Source organism: Dreissena polymorpha, chromosome 8 (assembly GCF_020536995.1).
Source record: "Dreissena polymorpha isolate Duluth1 chromosome 8, UMN_Dpol_1.0, whole genome shotgun sequence".
Classification (NCBI taxonomy): domain Eukaryota; kingdom Metazoa; phylum Mollusca; class Bivalvia; order Myida; family Dreissenidae; genus Dreissena; species Dreissena polymorpha.
In genome coordinates, this window is record NC_068362.1 from 46,128,654 (window position 1) to 46,144,838 (window position 16,185).

The window sequence follows — 16,185 nt, forward strand, 5'->3', positions numbered from 1 at the left end:
TTACGCAAATGCAGTAAACTCCGTTTTCCTAGAACAAAACTTGTGTCACTAGTATGTTATTAGTCCAGTCTTGCCCACTCTGTCGTCAGGACCCATGCATGAACCTGTTCTGTCACAAGCGGGAGGGGATGTGTGAGACCAAGTTCCTGCCGGCCGCCGAGGGCACTTCCTGTGGTCCTGGTTTGGTAGGTAGGCACCAACCACCGTCTGCATTTCATGCAATATTATCACAAACAAAATAAGCCTTGCTTGTGTTTAAATAGGTCATAAGATCAAATTTAATAAAGCTGGTTATACACGTTTATGGATGGATAGATTGGATTCACTCTGGCTGGTTGGTTGGTTTGATGGTCAGTTTTGTTGCAATAAATTATATAATTTTGTGGAGCAAACTGTCTGAATATACTGCCCAATCATCATATGAGTTGGTCAGAACATTTGTAGCACTGATATTTACCTCGGTCAAGTTTGAAACAAGGTCATACTAGCATAATTTTTTTTGGGGAAAAAAATAGAAGTAATTTCATTATGTTTATAATAAATATATTTATGTTTTTTTATTTTAACTACTACACATTTCAAGTTGTCAATCAGGCCTTGACTGATTCCATTGCCAGTGGTGCAAGCAGGCCCGGTGTGTGAGCTACGGCAAAAAGGGGCCGACCCCTGTTGATGGCTGGTGGACAGAGTGGGGCAGCTGGTCCCAGTGTACCCGCTCCTGTGGGGGAGGCATCAAGTCACGTACCAGGGAGTGTAACAACCCCAGGTGAGGGCCTGTTGTACATGTGAGCCTCGTTCTGAGAAAATTGGGCTTAATGCATGTGCTTAAAATAAAGTTCCAGTAATGTATCTAATAAACAAAGAATTTCATCCAAAAATGCTGTCCCTGATTAGCCGGTGCGGATTGCATTAGACACTTTATGTACATGCCTTAAGCCCTGTTTTTTCAGAACAAGGTTCATTTAATTGGTTTTTTAGATTTGGGGAGCAATTGTTATAAGTCATGAACGTATTTTAGTTGTGAAATGTGCAATATGATATATTTTTTAAAACCAAAACTTTTTTTGTACTCCTAAAATCTGGGAGCATATTACTTATTATTGATCTGCATTTGATGTATAATCAGCAAATCAGATTCTAGTTTTGTCATAGGGCGAATTATGTCCCCCCCCCCAAAATTGATATATTTACACAATTTTTAGGCCTCAGTATGGTGGAAATACCTGCACTGGTCCTGAAGTGATACACAAGATGTGTAACCTGGTGGTAAGAACTTGTATTACTTGTACTTAAAAATAACACATATGACCTGAAATAATATTTGCTTGTATTAAATATGGGTCGTGCATTGTGAAAAAGGGGTTTAATGCATGCGTTTAAAGTGCCGTCCCAGATTAGCCAGTGCAGTCCCCACAGGCTAATCATGGACAACACTTTCCGCTTTTATGATATTTTTCGTTTCAAGAAAGTCACTTTTAGGCAAAAATTTAGGTAATGCGGAAAGTACTGTCCTTGATTAGCCTGTGTTGACTGCACAGGCTGGAACGACACTTTACGCAAATGCATTAAACCCCTTTTTCACAGAGCATGGCCCATTTGTATGGAAGCAGATTTTGATTTTTTTTTGGCCTGTAAGACAGCCTTATAATATCTGTTTCTCATAACTGGTTGTGGTAATTCACGCAATATTAAAATAAGAAACAGCATTTATTGTGTGCAAGAAATCCAGATTAGCCTGTGAAGTCTGCACAGTCTAATCAGGGATGACACCTTAAAATTAAACTGGGGTTTTCAGTGAGGACTGCACTTGGTTATCGCTGATGACACTTACACACATGCATTAAGACCCATTTTGCCATAATTGGGCTCATAATTTCCCTGCATCTTTCAGGACTGTGAGAGTAGCCAGGGAGATTTCAGGGAGCTCCAGTGTAAGCAGCTGGCCCAGGAGAACTTTAGGGGCTGGAACTACCGTTGGCGGTCCTATAGGGAGGGGAGCCACATTGAAGGTGAGAATAGGCATTACAAGGGGTTGGAACTACCGTTGGAGGTCCTATAGGGAGGGGAGCCACATTGAAGGTGAGAATAGGCATTACTAGGGGTTGGAACTACAGTTGGAGGTCCTATAGGGAGGGGAGCCACATTGAAGGTGAGAATAGGTGGAACTACAGTTGGAGGTCCTATAGGCAGGGAAGCCACATTGAAGGTGAGAATAGGCATTACTAGGGGTTGGAACTACAGATGGAGGTCCTTTAGGGAGGGGAGCCACATTGAAGGTGAGAATAGGCATTACTAGGGGTTGGAACTACCGTTGGAGGTCCTATAGGGAGGGGAGCTAAATTGAAGGTGAGAATAGGTGTTACTGGCCCGAGGTCTTGGATTGTAATTAAGCTAAATATTAATTTGGCTCATGAGAACTTATTGGGCTAAAGGTCAAAAGGGAACACAGCCCCTATGAAGGTGAGAACAGGGATTAGGACCCCAGAACTGGAATGTTCTTAAGATTTAAAGGTATCTTTGATACAGGGACACTTTTGTGACTGGAACTCACGGTGAAGATCATATAGCTTTTTTAAAGTCGAGAATAGTGTAACTGGCCCCAGGACTAGTAATGCCTTAATGTTTAATGTTACTCAATTAAAATGTACAATAGATTATTTTCTTTGTTTAAATAAAAAAAGATGAATATTTCTCATTACTTTTCTTATAAATCAACCTTGCTGTTTTCAAAACAGCTCTTGTTTTGATTGGCTTTATTTCGCGGGAATATCAGTTCCTTTATTTGCTGGTTTGATCTTTAAAAAATAAACAAATCTCAAACTACAAATCGTCAACATGTACCATTTCCCACTCAGAGGCAATGCAAAAATGGCTTTGTGCAAACAGCAAAAAACCAGAACAGCCTGCATGTAACTCACAGTCTGTTCAGGTTTTATGCTGTTTGCTACTCATCAGTATCTACGGGTTGGTGATGAAGCCTTTCAAACTTGAATCTAATAAGAAAGGTCTTTAATTAAATGTAACTTTCTGAGTGACTACACATGCATCAAAATATGTTTCTAAGTGGTAAAGGATTAACATTATTGCCTTCCAATGCACACACAGCTGAGGATGAGTGCAAGCTGTATTGTAAGGCAGACGGTTACAACTTCTACTACACCATGCCTCGTGAGGTCACAGACGGCACCCGCTGTAACGACTACTCAACAGACGTCTGTGTGCAAGGCAAATGTCAGGTGAATTTCAGTGTTGACAAAAATGTTAACACTAAAATATGAATGTAATTTCCGAGAATAAGTTCAGAATCATCTCCCTTTGAAGTTGAGAAAAATATGAAATTACGCTTACAAGATGAAGCAGATTTTTTAAAACCTACACAGTTCTGTTCCATTAATGAAAACTGCACACGGATGCCAGTAAAAAAAAGAGGAAACCAATGTAAATAAAATGAACTATGAAATATTTGGGGGTTACAACACAAAATCATAGATAATGGTTATTTTGGGTTTATAACACAACATCATAGATAATGGTTATTTGGAGGTTATAACACAAAATCATAGATAATGGTTATACCAGTATCTTTTTCTATTTTGTTTAAAGTAATCGGCCAATATACTAATATTAACAGTAGAAAAAAAATCGTTCCATGTAACTTCATTGAGTGCCTTTTACACTGAAATTCCCGACGCCCTTTGATGCTTTGCATCAATACTTATCTTGTATATATATATTATATATATATATATATATAAATGAATGCTTGCATAGGTGTGAAAGAACTTTTTTGAACCTTTTGATATGTTAATTGTATGTATTTAAATTTCAGAAGGTTGGTTGTGACCTCATAGTGGGCTCGACAGCAAGGAAGGATCGCTGTGGGGTGTGTGACGGAGACAACTCCACATGTAAAATAGTGGAGAATGTGTTCACCCAACAACCAACCGAAAAAGGTTTGATGTGGATATTTTTAATTAATGTGGTTCGATGATACTGTCATGAAATCTCAATAATTTCTTCACAATGCTTTTATATCAGAATAATATTTCTAAACATGACAAAAAAGAAAAAAATATATAAATTAAAATAACAATTAAAGATTTTTTTAAGCTTGTACTGTACTGCAAAACTATAATATTGTTGATTGAAAGGGTTAACAATACGACTAATGATTGCAAAAGGATTAACTCTATTATTCTTTATGATATCTTATGTATTGCATTAGTATTGACCAATTTGCACAGTCCTATCAATTTACTTGCAATTCTTTTAACAAAGTAATTCAACAAATAAGCAATATTGCAATCCGTATTCATCTTGTTTTAAATAGAGCGGCGTTCTAAAAACAGTTGGCTTAATGCATGTGCGTTAAGTGTCATCCCATATAAGCCTGTGCAGTTTGCACTGGCTGATCAATGATGACACTTAAAGCTTGTATGGAATCGTTCATTTAATAGATATACCGTAATTACTCTATGTTTTCGGACACTCTAAGTTTTCGGACACCCCCTTTTTTAGCAAAAATAATTATTTTTCGTGACTCTTTATTTTCGGACACTCGAGTTTTCGTTTGTTATTTATGTCTCTAAGTTTTCGGGCAGTATATTTTACAGCGCTATTTTACCAAATTTGGAACCTGTTTTCGATATCTAATGACACTTCGATCATGGGGTTTTACAACCAGATTAACATCATAAAACATTGCGGATGCATGCCTGAGGGCAATGGACCATTCCATTTGCGTTATTGGGTTAATAACCTTGTAAACCCGTATTAAACAATGGTTTCGCTCGATAGCATAAGCGTTATGACAATTACCAGGGGTAGTGCCAATAAACAGTTCAATTATCTACCGCAATGGTACTACCCCTTCTCAGTAAAATAATTGTGACAAATACTAAATGTTTCAAATTGTGATGCACCCTATTACAAGTTTTACGAACAATGGAAGGTGTTACACAACAACTATCGGAAATGAACAAACAAAGAATTCATAGTTTTTATTGCGTTAATTACAGGTTTATACAAGCGTGTAGCGGTACATCACATGCTAATTTTTTAACTCGTTGGTCAAAGTACAACCTTGAAGTAACTTTCTGTCAAATAAATTAAGCATTTACAATTATTTAAAATGCAGTGCAAACATGTATAACTGTAATTTATACTATACGGCATGGTATTTTACAAGCGCGTGCTATTACCGGTAGTCGTTGATACAATTGACGCTATTTTCCATTTTCGACTCTAAGTTTTCGGACACCTGTATTTTGTTAATATTTTTCGTATCTAAGTTTTCGGACACGAAAAAAAATAATTATTTTTAAGTGTCCGAAAACATACAGTAATTACGGTATCTTCATAATGTTAAACCAGTCAGGGCTGAAAGTGTTGTTGCTTATTAGGCTGTGCAGACTGAGCAGGCTAATCTGGGACAAAATTTATGCATCAAGCACAAGTTTCCTAGAACAAGGCTCAATGTTTATTCATAAATCTCAGTGGTAGAGTATTCTCCCTTTGTAGCTTACTACGGAGTAGTCTACCTTCCCCGCGGCTCCAGCAGCATCAGCATAGAGGAGATGGGGATCTCCCGTAGCAACTACCTCGCCTTGCGCAACGTGCAGGGACACTACTTCCTGAACGGCAACTGGAAACTGAACTCTGAGGGAGTGTACAGCATCTCTGGCACCAAGTTTGTTTACCGCCGACCCTATAACAGTCCTGAATCTCTCTCTGCAGAGGGACCCATACTGGAGGATCTTGTGGTGGAGGTATGGTAATAATTTCAAAGTCAAACTTGGCTCAAGAGATTTAATTAGTACAGAAATAATATGATGTTTTGACCTGTGTCATGAGAAAATTGGGTCTTAAGCATTTTATTGACCCGCATCATGCAAAAATGGGTCTTATGCATTTTATTGACCCACATCATGCACAAATGGGTCTTATGCATTTTATTGCCTTTCATCATGCAAAAATGAGTCTTATGCATTTTGCGGCCAGGGTTGCTTCAGACCAGACTGCTTTTTCCTACAGTGTGCAGACTTTATGCTGGCTGTATACGACATAAGATCATAGTGCAGGGTTTGATATGTACCTAATCAATTTCATTCTAGCACTTAAATCACAACATATATAAATGGAATGTTAAATTTTATAGCTAATTACTTTTTTAAGCTCACCTGTCACGAATTGACATGGTGAGCTTATTTGACCGTGTGATGTCCGGCGTCCGTTGTGTGTGCGTGTGTGCGTGCGTCCATCCGTCAACAATTTGTTTGTGTAGACAGTAGAGGTCACAGTTTTTGTCCAATCTTTATGAAATTTGGTCAGAATGTTTATCTTGATGAAATCTGGGTTGGGATTGTATTTGGGTCATCTGGGGTCAAAAACTAGGTCACTAGGTCAAAAACTAAGTCAAATAATATTTCAAATAATAGAAAATTCTTGTGTAGACAATAGACGTCGCAGTTTTCATCCAATCTTTATGAAATTTGGTCAGAATGTTTATCTTGATGAAATCTGGGTTGGGATTGTATTTGGGTCATTTGAGGTCAAAAACTAGGTCACTATGTCAAATAATAGAAAAACCGTCAACAATTTGTTTGTGTAGACAGTAGAGGTCACAGTTTTCATCCAATCTTTATGAAATTTGGTCAGAATGTTTATCTTGATGAAATCTGGGTTGGGATTTAATTTGGTTAGTCAGGTGAGCGATTCAGGGCCATCATGGCCCTCTTTTTCTTAATAAAAGTGCTTTTAAAAGTAGGAACATTAAATAAACATTAAAACGTGTGACAAGAAAACAAGATCCACATCCATTTCATGATATATTTTACATGGAAAAATAACATTGATGTAGTGAAGAGAATCCCCATTGTGTACTGATTTATAGATGCTATTGTTTGCAATTATAGGTGCTGATTCAGTCTGAGAACCCTGGTGTGAAGTACAGTTTTACCGTGCCCAAGTACAGCAACTATCTGCCTCCTGTACAACACAACTACACGTGGAGCGTGGTGCTCACAGAATGCAGTCAGCCTTGTGCTGGAGGTAGGCGATTTATTCTTTAATCCTTCACCGCTCAGATATTTCCTTTGTTACAGATTTCTAGTACATTGAAACTTCAAAAAAAATTTAAAGACCTTTCTTAATAGATTCATGTTTTAAAGGCTTTTTTTTCCAAATCTAAGATATTGATGAGCTGCTTACAGCATAACACTGGTTTATCAGGGAGGACACTTTCCGCTTTTATTGAATTTTTTCCTTTAGAGGAGGTCTCTATTTAGTGAAAATCCAGTTAAGAGGGAATATGTCTTCTCTTATTAGCCCGTGCTAACTGTACAGGTAAATATGTGACGACGCTATATGCATATGTATTAAGCCCAGTTTACCCAGAACGAGACTAAAATATCCCTATATCTGTCCTCCCGTTGCCAGGTGAGCAGACGGTGACCGCCCACTGTCACCGTGACGCTGGGGAGGAAGTTGATCCCGCCTACTGTGACCCTCAGAAGAAACCGGGCACCGGACAATACTCGTGTAATACTCAGGCCTGTGATCCCAGGTAAGAAACCGGGCACCGGACAATACTCGTGTAATACTCAAGCCTGTGATCCCAGGTAAGAAACCGGGCACCGGACAATACTCGTGTAATACTCAAGCCTGTGATCCCAGGTAAGAAACTGGGCACCGGACAATACTCGTCTAATACTCAAGCCTGTGATCCCAGGTAAGAAACCGGGCACCAGACATTACTCGTGTAATACTCAAGCCTGTGACTCTCAGGAGAAACCAGGCACCGGACAATACTCGTGTAATACTCAGGCCTGTGATCCCAGGTAAGAAACCGGGCACCGGACAATACTTGTGTAATACTCAAGCCTGTGATGCCAGATAATGTGATTGTGGCAGCATTATGTTGGATAGGTTGATTCGAAACCAATCTAACATGAGGCGTAAGAATGAAAACATGAACTTTTACTGGGAACAAAAACAATAAAAAAAAATTTGGAAAGTAAAATAACATGCTCACTACTGATGCAACCGATAATTGTGGATGATTTTTTATGTTATGCAACTTAAGGCATTAAATCTCACACAATTCTAATTTGTCAAAGGTAAATATCAAAGAAAAATCACAGTAACAGAGTTATGATAATAAAACATTTTCAATTATATTTTTCGTTATTAAGATTAAAGTTGGTGAATGAGTGCTGGCCTGTAGCAAAGGCATCAAACCTTTTAATATTGCCTATGTCAGACAATATAAGCCTCAATCAGGTAAAACTGGGCTTAATGCATATGTGTAAAGTGTTGTGCGGTCCTTACAGGCTAATCAGAGATGACACTTTCCGTGTACACTAGATTTCTGTTAAGAAAATACTTCCTTGAAACTAAAAATACCATAAAGTGGAAATAGTTGTCCTTGTGAAAGTGTGAGCCTGTGCAATCTGCACAGGCTAATCTGGGACAACACTTTATGCACATGTATTAAGCCCTGTTTTCCCAGAACTCAGCTCATTTTGTGCTCTGCAGATGGATAGCCGAACCCTGGAGCGTGTGCCACAGGAGTTGTGGAGGGGGAAAACAAAAACGACGCATTTACTGCATGCAGCGGTTGTCAGTGTCGGAAGATCGGCGTTTGCCGCGGAAGTTCTGTGCACAGGCTGACAAGCCTCCTCGAAAGCGGGAATGCAACACTCACGAGTGTCCCCCTGTCTGGTATACTGGCCACTGGTCAGAGGTAAGCTGCTGGATGATGGCCTACTTTATACTTTAGTCAATTTTCTGACTCAACTTGTATGTTTGCTATAAATATGGCCATTTGAAATGAACTATCCACATTTTGCAATTTCTATATTTTCTGGAGTTTTGACCAAGGTTTTATTTGAAACCTTGCAATAAATAAAAAATACAGGTGAAAGTGAGACAAAAAATCATATAGTAAACAAATATAAATAGGAAAATCAGGACATTAGGTTAGTTTTATTTTTCTAATATTTTATGTTTTGATCTTTCTTGTTATTTAACATAAAAGCAAGTCTTTAAAGCATCTCTTTATACTAAAATAGGCCATTTTAAGTTTTAGCAGTGACGTACACTTAACTTCCAGCCCATTATGTAATAAATTTCAGTGCTCAAAGACATGCGACAAGGGACTCAAGTCACGGAGCGTTGTGTGCCGCAGGAAGACACAGGATGGCTACGTTGTACAGCCAGACAGCATGTGCTCGGGACAGTCCAGGCCCGTCCAGCACAAAGGCTGCAGGGAAAAGAGGTGCCCAGACCCAAATGTGGAGTGGACAACCACACCTTGGTCACAGGTTAGTCTAAAATGAGCAGTCTTCAAGTTTTAATGTTACTTAATAAATATATTTTCGATAAAAGCTTCATTAGAAACTTTGTTTATACATATAAGATCTTAAAATTATTTGTATTGGTTGCTAAGGCAAACATATTTTAAAACTACCATGATTAAACAAACAAAATTGTCACGCTCATTTTGGTAGTTTTAGCAGCAATAATTGTGTTCTTCGTCTCTTAAAAAGATCAAGAAATATTATATTTAAACAAGTTCTATTATAATTATACATCTTTCTTTATTAACATAACAGTTTAAAATGCCTGGTATTTCTTTGCTATACTGTTAACCCTTTCTCACTCAGAAGCAAAGTGAAAGGACCATAACCAAACAGCATTTAACCATAACAGCCTGTGAGTAACTCATAGTCAGTTCAGGTTTTATGCTCTTTGCTGCTAAAAGGTATCTTAGGTGTGAAAATATAGGGTGTAAAACTTGAATCTTGTAAGAAAGGTCTTAATTGATCTTTGATTTTTGGATGGACTACTAAAGCGTGAAAGGGCATATCCGACTGATAAAGGGTTAAACAAGGTCACCGATAATTTCAGTGCTCCAGTACATGCGGTACAGGCAGTCTGATGCGTGACAGGAAATGTATGAAGAAGACAAAGTCGGGCGAGATGATTGTGACCTTGGATAAGAAGTGCCGTCACCTCCCTGACCTCAATGTGACCTTGACCCAGCAATGTGACCTTGAGCCCTGCCCTGAGAAACCTGAGTGGTATGCCTCACCTTGGTCAAGGGTGAGTGTCATATGGCAGGACATTCACTTAGTAATATGGGACGCATTTTAATAATTTAAATTACCGGTACACTAATTATTGTATAATAAATGTTGCACAGCAATCAATTTCATAAAACACAATTCAATGTACATTTATGTACATTACAACTGTGTAAATAGATACTGTACAATATAAAATTTATTATTGTGGCTATGCATTTGTTTGTAAGTATGCACCCTTATTTTAATTATCTTTGTATTCACTGATTTATCTGTAGTTTTTCCTTGACATTTGTTTTGTTTACTTGTTGAGACTGCATTTGTGGCTAAAAAAATATTTGAATTTTATTGACTTCACAATTGTAGTGCAGTGTAACCTGTGGCAATGGAACCCAAACTCGACTGGTTCACTGTATTCATCAGCAATACCGGCGGCTAGCAAAAAATTGTGATGAGACAGTGAAACCAGACAGCTTACAGGAATGTCTTCTTCATCCATGTATAAATCCAGGTAAAAGCATCTTCCATGTCTAACCACAAAACCTTATTCAGTCAAAAAAAAGTACTCAGACCAGGGAGTTCAGTTGGTAGAGGGCTTGACTTAAAATCTGAATATTTGTTCCCTGTCCCAGCCACACATTTGTGAGAAGATTGAAATCCTTTCTATACAGCCATTCTCACCGTACCTCAAATTCAAGTAAGGTTGTTGTCAGTTTCTTACATAGTGTGTGCACTTCATACTGATAAACCTGCTATTCCAGGAAAGTGTGTTGGATTGTTGAAAATGGTAAAAAATATTATTAACTTAAAATAGTCAATATATGAACAACATGGAGACTTTTCTAAAGCAACATGCATTCAAATCAATATAGCTCCCATATATTTGAAAGGATTTTCTTGTAATTTGGAATCAGAATAATTCAACACATACATGTACCTGATTCTTGTTGAAAATTTAATGTATATTGATCAACATTCAAATATCAAACTTAAAAAACACAAAAGATCATTTCAAAATTAAAATTGTAAAAATTGTACAACGTAAAATAATAAGTAAAAAGTAAAATTCATAAACTTAAAGATCTTAATGACTGAGCAGCCTGCAACATGCCAATTGAATGGTTGCGCTCCTGAATATTCATACGAGCCAGTATTTTTTGTAACGGAGAGACCGATTGGCTTGATACTTCCTGTGTGCATCTGCCTTAGACAGTAGATGGCCCTTATTGAAATTGAGTTCAATAGTTAAGGTCCAGGTCACTGTCACACTAAGTGTGAAATTGTTTTGGATCAATAACTCAACAGATTAACCAAATGGCTTAATATTTCCCATGTGCAAAGGCCATGGACAGTAGATGACCCCTATTATAAATTGTGGTCACTAGGTCAAGGTCACTGTCACAATAAGTGTGAAATTGTTTCCGATCAATAACTTGTCAACCCATGCACCGATTGAGTTGATACTTCCCATGTGCTTTGGCCTTGGACAGTAGATGATCCCTATTTTAAATTGTGGTCACTAGGTCAAGGTCACTGTCACAATAAGTGTGAAATTGTTACCGATCAATAACTTGTCAACCCATTCACCGATTACGTTGATACTTCCCATGTGCATTGGCCTTGGACAGTAAATGATCCCTATTTTAAATTGTGGTCACTAGGTCAAGGTCACTGTCACAATAAGTGTGAAATTGTTTTCGATCAATAACTTGTCAACCCATTCACCGATTGCGTTGATACTTCCCATGTGCATTGGCCTTGGACAGTAGATGATCCCTATTGAACTTGTGGTCATTTGGTCAAGGTCACAATAAGTGTGAAAATCATTTCCGATCAATAACTCGTCAACGATTTGACTGATTTACTTGATACTTAGCATGTGAATTTGCCCTATGGAAATTGGGGTCACTAGTTCAAAGGTCAAAGTCATTGTGACATTAAGTGTTAAATTGGTTTGATATGTCATCAAAGGATTGAGTGATGGCCTCATACTCATGCAGATGCATTGACTTTGAACAGTTGATAATCCCTAGTCAAAGATCACACTAGTATATGACAAGTTTATTTCTTATGGTCAGTCTTGTTGCAAAAAATCCTTTGTCAAGGCCCTGTTTGGGGGGGGGGGGAATCTGTCTCCTACTGCAGAGCTCTTGTTTATTTTTATGTTTTCCTGGTAAGAACCCACCTAGAATTACGAAATTGAAATAAAATTGAATGATATTGCATTTCACCATTTCCACGTGCAAAAAGATGAAACCACACCTATCACACCTTTGAAAACTTAACTAAAAAAGCACACGTCTTACCATTTCAGGTCCTGTGTGTACAGACGAGTTCAGTTGGTGTCACCTTGTTCCAAAGCACAATATATGTGACCACAAGTTCTACGGGACCAAATGTTGCCTCTCATGCACTCACAGATGATGTTTGAATCAGCCTAGTATTAGACTTAGTGCAGTAAAATATTGAAAAGCATGTTTGCCTAAAGATGTGTGTATGGACTCGTTTTATGGTGGTCTGCCCTTTGGCCACTGCTGAGACAGGTGTATTTAAACTGCCAGTAAGTTGCTGTCTTCGGCCACTGATGAGACAGGTGTATTTAAACTGCCAGTAAGTTGCTGTCTTCAGCCACTGATGAGACAGGTGTATTTAAACCACTGATGAGGCATGTGTATTTAAACCACTGATGAGACAGGTGTATTTAAACTGCCAGTAAGTTGCTGCCTTCAGCCACTGATGAGACAGGTGTATTTAAACCACTGATGAGACATGTGTATTTAAACCACTGATGAGACAGGTGTATTTAAACTGCCTGTAAGTCGCTGTTCAACACCAGGATATGGGCTGAGCTCTTTGAAAGGGGGTAAAATGCATGTGTGTAAAGTGTTGTCCCAGATAAGCCTGTGCAGTCCACACAGGCTAATAAGGGACGACACTTTTTGCTTCTATGATATTTTTCTTTTAAAGAAAGTCTGTTTTAAGCAAAAATTCAGTTTAGGCGGAAAGTGTCGTTCCTGATTAGCCTGTGTGGACTGCACTGGCTAATCTTGGATGATACTTTAAGCACATGCATTAAGCCCCTATTTCACAGAGCTCAGCTCATATGTGTTATGGATTCAGTTGTGTTACAGTTTCAAAGTGGAAGCATATTGTGGGTAGTACAAGGTCTGAATCCAATTTGCATGGTTGTGTTATGATCAAACAAGAGATGCGTTTGTCAGAAACACAATGACCCCTTCTGCGCCGCTTTGAAGCCATATATTTGGCCTTGAAGGATGACCTTGACCTTTCACCACTCAAAATGTGCAGCTCCGTGAGATACACATGCATGCCAAATATCAAGTTGCTATCTTCAATATTGCATTTTGTGAGGTGAAAGGTCAAGGTCATCCTTCAAGGTCAAATATATGGCTTCAAAGCAGCGCAGTAGGGGGCATTGTGTTTCACAAACACAGCTCTTGTTTATTTGTTGAATTGTTTTTATCCTGTTTGATATATTGACTGCCTTTTTTGGGGTACTGCATTTAATGTTTTTGGGTACATGTATGTTGCCACTGTGTAATTGTCTGCTAAAACCATCGGTAAGGGCAATCCCACCAAAGTGGCCGGCAATGCCAGATATTGCCCCTTGTATAGGCAACAAGTGTACAATTAGTATTAATGTCAAGAAATTTGTTCAGTACTAGCTTCTTTAGTGATATCACTTTTGATGTATGTATTTTTCTGAAGTTATTTTATTAACAAACATTTTAAAGAGTGTCTTTTGAATGTTTTCTTTTAAATGAATATTTTATGTACATTAAGCATCAATGTCTTCCAAATATGCAACTGCCCTGTCTAAAAATGAGAGGGATCAGATGGTTAGATGATTTGTATTTTGTTTATGTGGGCCAGTTCCCACTGTTTACCTGTACATTTACATGTATCTTTGACCTGCCAATGTACACTATGAGATTATATTATAAATCAACAGGCATGTTTGTTGTTTCTTCTGAGTGACAACAGTGATCTTGGAAATGCCCATCCTATGAGTAGATACAAACAAGTATCGTTGAAAACGATGGATGCTCCCCTTATGAAGGCGCGATGAGAAACTGTAACCAAATGACATTGAGAAAATCTATTATTAGCCTCAGTGACCTTGATCTTGACCCCAGTGACCTCAAACCTATCAAAAAGGTAGAGGTCCATGCAAGGTAGCTATATGCCAAATATGTAAGAGATCGGTAAAATATTGAAGGCGCTATGAGAAACGGTAACAAAAGTGTGAGGAAGGAAGAAAGGACAAACTGGCAACTATATGCTCCCCGATAATGTTTCGGTGAACATAACAACACTGACATATTTTATGAACCAAAAGTAGTTTCAGTCGCCTAATTATAGTTAATATGGTATGAGATTTTAAAAGGATTTAAAATAGGTAATCTTGGTTTTACAAAATCTAGCACATTGAGGAGTAAGTCTATTAAAGACTGAGTTTACTAAGACAAAGGCGCCAATTTCAAATGATTGCCTATAGAAGTCCTAGGGGTCAGTAATGTTCAATATACTGTGATTAACCCCAAGCATGTGGGTAAGTTTCATTTTTTAGCTCATCAATTTTTTGAAAAAAAATTATGAGCTATTGTCATCACCATGGCGTCGGCGTCCGTATAAGTTTTGCGTTTAGGTCCATTTTTCTCAGAAACTATCAATGCTATTGCATTCAAACTTGGTACACTTACTTACTATCATGAGGGGACTGGGCAGGCAAAGTTAGATAACTCTGGCGTGCATTTTGACAGAATTATGTGCCCTTTTTATACTTAGAAATTGAAAATTTTGGTTAAGTTTTGTGTTAAGGTCCATTATATTCCTTAAGTATCCAAGCTATTGCTTTCATACTTGCAACACTTACTAACTATCATAAGGGGACTGTGCAGGCAAAGTTATGTAACTCTGACTGGCATTTTGACAGAATTATGTGCCCTTTTTATACTTAGAAAATTGAAAATTTGGTTAAGTTTTGTGTTTAGGTCCACTTTATTCCTACAGTATCAAAGCTATTGCTTTCATACTTGCAGCACTTATTAACTATCATAAGGGGACTGTGCAGGCAAAGTTATGTAACTCTGACTGGCATTTGGACAGAATTATGGGCCCTTTATACTTAGAAAATTGAAAATTTGGATTAGTTTTGTGTTTTGGTCCACTTTACCCCTAAAGTATCATAGATATTGCTTTCATACTTGGAACACTGCAAACTATCATAAGGGTACAGTAAAAGGACAAGTTGCATAACTCTGGTTGTCATTTTTACGGAATTATGGCCCTTTTTTGACTTAGTAACTTTGAATATATGGTTAAATTTTGTGTTTCGATCCACTTTACTTCTAAAGTATCAAGGCTATTGCCTTTAAACTTCAAATACTTTCATGCTATCATGAGGTTACTGTACCTGGCAAGTTGAATTTTACCTTGACCTTTGAATGACCTTGACTCTCAAGGTCAAATTATTAAATTTTGCTAAAATTGCCATAACTTCTTTATTTATGATTAGATTTGATTGATACTTTGACAAAACTACTCTTACCTGACATACCACAATAGACTCCACCCAAACTATCCCCCCTGCCATCCCCCCCTCCCCCGAAGCCCCCCCCCCCCCCCCTAAATTATTTTTTTTTACCCACTTTACTCCCACCCCACCCCCACACAAATTTTTATTAATTTAATTTTGAATACCGTCCAACCATCGCACCCAAGAATCCCCTCCACCCCCCCCCCCACCCACCCCCCCACCCCCGAAATTTTTTTTTTTTTTTTTTGCATTTTTGGAAGATAATGTAATAAATGTCCACAGCCCCACACTATACACCCCTCTTCACTCCACCCCTCCCTCCTTTGTGATTGAAATTGAGAGTCCCTTCACCTTTAAAAAGAAAATAGATGAGCGGTCTGCACCCGCAAGGCGGTGCTCTTCTTATCTTTCAATACAATTTGTTGCTTCTTGATTTGTGTCTGTCATTCAATCACTTAATCAAAACAACTTTGTCAGTTTTGTTGAATTGAAAACACTGTCCTTCGGCATTGAAATCTTGCAAAAACAACAAAAATCATG

General features: G+C 38.1%; 1 protein-coding gene across 1 annotated transcript in view; it reads left to right on the plus strand.

The window, feature by feature from the left end:
• Nucleotides 1–14,055, plus strand: part of LOC127840937 (A disintegrin and metalloproteinase with thrombospondin motifs 16-like) — an 84,634-nt gene extending 70,579 nt beyond the window's left edge. The window contains exons 11-24 of the mRNA XM_052369404.1: nucleotides 90–185; nucleotides 618–766; nucleotides 1,203–1,266; nucleotides 1,892–2,009; nucleotides 3,106–3,236; nucleotides 3,830–3,953; nucleotides 5,521–5,768; nucleotides 6,915–7,050; nucleotides 7,438–7,564; nucleotides 8,536–8,743; nucleotides 9,135–9,323; nucleotides 9,910–10,104; nucleotides 10,452–10,596; nucleotides 12,400–14,055. Of these exons, the coding sequence (XP_052225364.1) occupies nucleotides 90–185; nucleotides 618–766; nucleotides 1,203–1,266; nucleotides 1,892–2,009; nucleotides 3,106–3,236; nucleotides 3,830–3,953; nucleotides 5,521–5,768; nucleotides 6,915–7,050; nucleotides 7,438–7,564; nucleotides 8,536–8,743; nucleotides 9,135–9,323; nucleotides 9,910–10,104; nucleotides 10,452–10,596; nucleotides 12,400–12,509 (2,040 nt within the window). The 3' untranslated portion in view covers nucleotides 12,510–14,055. The remainder of the gene's footprint in view (nucleotides 1–89; nucleotides 186–617; nucleotides 767–1,202; nucleotides 1,267–1,891; nucleotides 2,010–3,105; nucleotides 3,237–3,829; nucleotides 3,954–5,520; nucleotides 5,769–6,914; nucleotides 7,051–7,437; nucleotides 7,565–8,535; nucleotides 8,744–9,134; nucleotides 9,324–9,909; nucleotides 10,105–10,451; nucleotides 10,597–12,399) is intronic.
• Nucleotides 14,056–16,185: the final 2,130 nt, after the last annotated feature.